The 6,704-nt window shown below is 39.8% G+C and overlaps 1 protein-coding gene across 1 annotated transcript in view; it reads right to left on the bottom strand.

Annotated features, from left to right (window-relative positions):
• Positions 1 to 6,704, bottom strand: part of pla2r1 (phospholipase A2 receptor 1) — a 30,941-nt gene that overhangs the window by 18,411 nt on the left and 5,826 nt on the right. The window contains exons 9-18 of the mRNA XM_020606202.1: positions 6,256 to 6,366; positions 5,481 to 5,905; positions 3,988 to 4,065; positions 3,603 to 3,772; positions 3,264 to 3,472; positions 2,197 to 2,342; positions 1,399 to 1,483; positions 1,165 to 1,300; positions 1,039 to 1,074; positions 567 to 727 (exon numbers count right to left, since the gene is read on the bottom strand). Of these exons, the coding sequence (XP_020461858.1) occupies positions 567 to 727; positions 1,039 to 1,074; positions 1,165 to 1,300; positions 1,399 to 1,483; positions 2,197 to 2,342; positions 3,264 to 3,472; positions 3,603 to 3,772; positions 3,988 to 4,065; positions 5,481 to 5,905; positions 6,256 to 6,366 (1,557 nt within the window). The remainder of the gene's footprint in view (positions 1 to 566; positions 728 to 1,038; positions 1,075 to 1,164; positions 1,301 to 1,398; positions 1,484 to 2,196; positions 2,343 to 3,263; positions 3,473 to 3,602; positions 3,773 to 3,987; positions 4,066 to 5,480; positions 5,906 to 6,255; positions 6,367 to 6,704) is intronic.

Genomic DNA, 6,704 nt, shown 5'->3' with positions numbered 1-6,704 from the left:
GAAACCTGACAGATCTAGAGGAGATCTGTGTGGAGGAGTGGGCCAAAATCCCTGTTGCAGTGTGTGCAAACCTGGTCAAGAACTACAGGAAACGTTTGACCTCTGTAATTGCAAACAAAGGTTTCTATGAGTGGAGTAGAGGTGGACTTTTTCAAGGCACAGTAACAGGTCTTTGAGAGCCAGAATTCTTGCTGTTTCTCAGGTGTTCAAATACTTATGTTCAGCAGTGCAAGACAAATAAATTCTTTAAAAATCATACAATGTGATTTCCTGAATTTCTTTTTTTAATTCTGTCTCTCAGAGTGGGAATGCACCTACAATGTGAATTTCAGACCCCTTCATGATTTCTAAGTGGGAGAACTTGCAAAATCGCAGGGTGTTCAAATACTTCTGTTCCTCACTGTATATAATTTAGGGTATTTTTAGCAAACATAATTATATTAAAAAGATAGATTATACATACAGTATATTGCCAAATAGTAGTGTGAGAGTGGTTTTACAGGGCATGATGACACAAATACATTCATGTCAGTGCTAAATGAAATGTCAAAGATGCAGTAACAGACCCGCCGCAAGCGCTCCTTGACAAAGTGCAGCTCCTCTCTGGAGTGAATGGACAACAGGTAGGCTCCCATCATCTGACAGGCCAGAGCGACTGTGTCCCAGTCAAAGGGCTGCTTGGCCAGCAGGTACTCAGCTCCACGGTAAAACACCCAGGGCTCGATCTCTATGGATGGAATTGTCAATAGGTGCAATACGTGCTAGAGAGTACATGATTTTTGGAAATGTGTCATTTCCTTCAGCTTTTATGTGGATTCATATGTCAGTCAGCATTTTCTATTAAATGATAAATCTTTTCAGTCACGAGGTAATAAGATGCCATTTCAGGACCTTTAGCCTTAACCTGGTTTTGTTTTATCCAGCTAGGGCACATTCTGCTTGGCTTTCTTTGCATCATATTCACATTAACAAGGTCTAGAGCATCTAATTCTATACTTTGTACATGTCATAAGCAAAGAAGTAAACATTCATACTTACGCTCGGTGTACCAATAAGGTCTTTTCAGTTTATCACCTGCAATATGAATTAGAGTTTGGTGAAATCAAGAAATCTGATTTTGATGGTTACAAGTCTGTGTGGAGCATGTGATGTGAGAGTGTTCACCCCTGGACAGCTTGCAGATCCACTCATGTTTGGTATCACAGGGCTGTGGCATGATAGTGTTGGTCAGGTCGCTGTACACAGCACAGTCCCTCCTGTCATCCTCCTCGTTCTTATCCTCTATGAAGGATGTTACCACCTACACACAAACAGACAAGATAAAACCATAATGGATATGGTGTCTGAAACTGTAAATGAGGCAGATGGATATGTTAGTGAACTTCTCTATGTACTTACAGGAGAGCCATCAGACCACTCCCAAGCTCCAGGATGTTCAGGATCTCTTTTATTTAAACCCACCCAAAACCAACGACCCTCTGTTCTAAAAAGAGTAAATAAAAGAAGATGCAGACAAAAAACACACTGCAACACAAGTCCAACAAGAGGGGTCTTTAAGCAGCACCCTATAGAAGAAATCTTTCCACTTGTATGGGAGTAAATAAACTACTTATATATCTTTAAAACTTGTAGTTAGCTACATAGACCAATGTAGTGAGATTAAATGTGCTTTAAATAATATTTTTTAACTATCATTAGGATCTCCCTTATATCAAGACACTCAGTCAGGGTGTGCAATGTACACTAAGTTATCCTTTTGTAGGTAACTGAATATGGTCATAGTGTAAACTTTCTGCACACTTTGGTAAATAATACTAAAAATTTCAATATATACAATAACCATAAGGGTCTGCTTTTGACTATTCCAGTGAAAAATAACTTGATAAATCAAGATATATCATCACATTGATGCAAAAAATACTGTAAATCCAATATAAACAGTCCGGCTCACTCATTTGTAAGACTGACTATATTTATGTAACAAAAGCAAAGATATCTATAAGACTATAACTTCTTAAGGTGGTGTTCCCCCCACAGAAACAATCATCTGCGAGACAGCATAGCTATCCCAAACCACATTTTATCTTTCAATAATCAAATTCTGCTCTACGCACATAAAATAAAAAGCCTCAGCTGATGCATTTATGAGTTCCCATAACATTCCTGCACCAACGAGGCCCAGAGGGCTGTACCAACCCTTCGAACATGGTACTGAGCAGCTGCTTAACAAACACCTGCTCCTCATAGTGGTGGAAACTGGCCAGTTGAGCTCCGAGGGCCTGGCAGAAGAAGTCTGCTTCGACCCAGGAGCGTTTCATCAGGACTTTCTCATTGTGGAACACCTAGTGGAGCAACACATCCTGTCAGCTGAGACTTACAAGGGAGATGGACAAAAAAAGGGCAGAAATGCATCACATGCATAAAAACCAATTTTGTAGATTATTTGTAGTTTGTTATATATATTACATGCATTTCTTCAGTAATCAAGTTTTACCCTGTATTTATAAGGCAAGAATTAGCAATTTTCAAATCATATATACAGATAGCAAACAAAATTATTGCCCTACATGAAATGCACTGGTAAACCTCATAATGATTATTTTTGCTAAACTCTTTTCTCAGTTCATACTATTATTTGTGAGATTGGTTTTTGTAGTAGATTTGTGAGTAGTACTGTCACCTCAGAACTTCAGTCATTAAGAATTAACTATTTTGATATGAAATTACTTGCTATGGAATTTTGTGTACAGGTGGCAAAACAAGCTTCTTAAATGTGAATCTAATTAGTTTCTTTTCTTGGCCTTATATGGTAGTAAACTGAGGTCTTTGGGGTTTGGACAGATGAGTGGACAAAACAAAACATCTCGAAATGGCTCTGGGAACTTGTGAGGGGCACTTTTTATAGACCAAACTATAAATGACTCAACTAAGAAAATAACTGAATCATTAACTGATATTGAAAATAACTGCTAGTTACAAACCTTGTAAAAACTGGAAACTGTGAAAATAAACTGCCTGTATAAGTTTATGTGAATATGTTTGTCTATGTGTGTTAGCTCAGTGATAGACTAGCTCACAGCGCAAACTGGGAGAGGCTATGGTCCCGTGACCCCGAACAAGACAGGAAATGAATGAATAGATGAAATAGTTTGTGGTTTTGAAGAGAAAAGTATTGCATTAAGTATGAGGTAAGCAGAAAAAGATGACTGAAACATGAGTCAGGACAGAGAATAGAAATGAGCCCTGAGAAAAGGTGACCCAACCTTAAAACAGTAAAGCAGCCCAGAGTGTGATTCCCACCCTGGTGGACAGGGGGCGTAGGCATCCACATGGTGCTCTGGCAGCAGGACACCGTGGTAACCGCTGATGCTCTGCTTGCATACTGACAAGGCCTTATAGGATTTGCAGTCTTTGACCTCCCAGTGACCCAGAGCAGGCCCACCTGACATAGCTACACAGCCACCAACGCTGACTAAGGAAAGGAATAAGAAAGGAGAAGATCAGGCAGTTGAAAAGAAAAAATAAACCTAAACCAACAACTAAGCTTATTCACAGTGTATTAATTCATAATTAGAAAATGTTTTTAATCCAAAAAAGGCTACCTGGCTGGTGTTTGTTCCAGTTTGTGAAGGTGAGAGGCAGAGAGGAGCCATTGTGAACCAGCCAGCTGTACTCTCCCTTGTTCTCCTGATCCATGAGGCCGATCCAATAATACATGCTACTGTTAGCTCCGCTCTCACTCAGCAAACTATTGACAAATGCCTGCTCAAACCTGCCAGCATGAAGAAGCAGAGAGGACAGGTGAGGAGGAGAAAGCTTTTGTTTTAGAACAGTTTGTTCAGTTAAATCCCTGTTTTCTGACTGGAGACTATTAACTGCAGTTATTTTATCTTCTATTTTAATCATACATGTATTATATAATTAGTGATTATTATTGTGATTTTTTAACAATTCTTTCATTCATCATCATACAATAAAAAAATAAACCTATTTTCCATAGTAAGAAGAGGAGCCTTGCAGTAATATCCCATCACTGCATCTTCGTAGCTCATGTCGCTTCCAACCCTATAAAACACAACAAAAGTCAAAAACAAAAACTCCATGTTGTACTACATTTGAAATTGCAGCTTTGTTCTATATTTCACAAGATAAAAACTGTCACATTATATCACATCTATACATATCACATTGTAGTTTTTTGGTATCAACCAAAATGTTTTCTTGGAACTGAAGATAATCTTTTTTATTTCCAGCATTCTTCAGGTCAGTGTTTATAATTTAATCTAAAGGCTGTCAATTTTTATTCATGCATAGTTCTTGTATTTAGACAACATTTATGTGAGAGCACTGGCAGGCAGGGTACACTCTGGACAGGTCGCCAGTCTATCACAGGGAAGTAGACAAACAACCACACACACCCTCACTCACTCCTATGGGCAATTTAGAGTCGCCAATCAGCCTAAGCTGCATGTCTTTGGACTGTGGGAGGAAGCCAGAGTACACGGTGAGAACCGACGCAGGCACAGGGAGAACATGCAAACTCCGCACAGAAAGGCCCTGGGTCAAAAACAGTTGATTTGTTTAAGTCTGGAGCAAAGTGGTGAACCTACACCTGACACAACAGTCCATAGAGCCACAACACTAGTGTGACTAAAAGTAAATGTGTGTAGTTCCCATGGTAAGATGGTATCCTTTGGGAAGCTCTACATGTTAGTGAATATAGTATCTGCGCAATAATGTGCAGGTCCACGTATGCCTGTGTTAAGTGGTATGGTGGGGGTGTTTTGACAAGTGGTTTCACTTTGACCCCTCTTGGATCCTACGCCCATTCATCCTTAGACTTGGGGTCCAAAGGCCTAGACTAACATTTATGTTAAGACAGAGTCCAGAGCAATCTTTGAAACGTTTTATTGCTGATGGAGTCACTTTAAGGACAAAACCACACTCAAACATCTCACATCATTACCTGAGTGTACAACAAAGACAAAAAGACCACAGTGGAAAATACAGCCTGGTTTTAGCAAACCGGGCTGTAACCAGACTGCTCAAGCATGTCCAGTGACACTGTGCCTTAGGGGCCATTTTTTACCTCATGTTTCAGGATAAGAAGCAGCCTGATGACTCAGGAGTCTGATATTCTTGTAAACAAAGTCAAGGAGCAACATGAACATCAGACAATACGTCAGCAGTTGTAGTGAATCAGCTCATTGTGTTTATGAAGGGGTAATTTGCTACGGGGCTGAACGGCAGCAGACATGTGGCTCTGCCTGGTGCACATCCTGATCTATTATGTCATTGCACAACGGATAATAGGCCTGACAAAGCAAAAGAAAAAGTCTCAATTTATGCTAAAAATAGAACATTCTCTTTTTTGAATCAGAGGATGGACAAAGCATTAAAATGTCATTCTACCCAATCAGCACTACAGATTTTCTTTAATCATTATGGAACAATCTAAAACCAAACCTCCTGTGTGTCACATTTGCAAAGTGAGGACCCAGATGCAGACAAAGCACGAGGGGGCAGGGAGAACCCAGACTTTAATAAAACAATAACTAAGAGCGGCCAATATACAGAAAAGCAACGAGGCAAAAATACAAATAACTAACAGCTTGGCACGAGAGAAAACTGAAAATAGCATAGCCAGGGAGCAAGAAGTTAACTGAGGAGAACAGAAAGTTACAAACCGAACACTGGGGAACACAGGACTGGAGACGCCAGGGAGAAAGTCACAGGCAGAAGCGGTAAAGCAGGGAGGCAGGCAGGAGTCGGTAATGGGCAAGACATAGCAGGACCAAAAATATAGGGTGTAGTGAAGGCGATGATGGCAACCAGGAGCAAGGCAGGGAATGTACACAGAACCAGCAAAAAGACCAAGGGAGGCGAGGTGCATATAAAGGCTGAGCTGGGGAGGTAATCAATGGTCAGAGTAAAGATGGGACAGGTGGGATAGCATGGGACAGGAAATAAAACAAATAAATACAAGTATAAAACAGGAATTCTCAGAGGATCATAACACTGTGCTTACAGGTGTTTCCACAAAATTTGTGCCACATTATTGGTAAAGTCTTATCAGATGAAACATTATTAAATGTGGGATATGATGGGCTGTTTTTGATCCCCTGCTACTGGTCAAAGGTTTGGCTACTCTACAAAATGTGTACAAAACAGTGTCACTGGATGACAGACACTTCAGCCATTGAGCACATGTTGACAAGGACGTGTGTGCATTTGTACGTGCTTTGATGTTCCTACCTCAGAACAACCCTCATTCCAGGTTCCAGGTTGATGAATAGGATTCTGGCTTTCTCTTCGACACACAGCAGACAGCTGCTCATCACATGACACTAAAAGCCAGTTACCTTCCTGTGAAAGAGGTTAAGATTTTACTCTCACAAGAACAGCACTAAAGAATTCATACAAGCATTATAAAGGCTATCACAACTGACAGAAAATGAATCAGCAACTATTTTGATATTTGACGGTCATTCATTTAAAGTCATTTGATATTTCCAGCTAGTCTAATGAAAAATAAGGACCTTTTTGTTGTCTTAAGTTATAGTAAACTGAATATTTTGGGGTTTTGACATGTTAGTCAGACTAAATGAGGTACTTAAAGCCATCACCTTAGGTCCTAGAAAACTGTTCAGTGCTTTCTGATGAGTTTTGAAATAATTTATTGATAAATCAAGAAAATAATAGGT

This window comes from Monopterus albus, unplaced genomic scaffold (assembly GCF_001952655.1).
Source record: "Monopterus albus unplaced genomic scaffold, M_albus_1.0 scaffold4.1, whole genome shotgun sequence".
In the NCBI taxonomy this organism is placed as follows: Eukaryota; Metazoa; Chordata; class Actinopteri; order Synbranchiformes; family Synbranchidae; genus Monopterus; species Monopterus albus.
The sequence above is the reverse complement of the archived record's forward strand: the minus strand, read 5'-3'. Positions and strand labels throughout refer to the sequence as shown.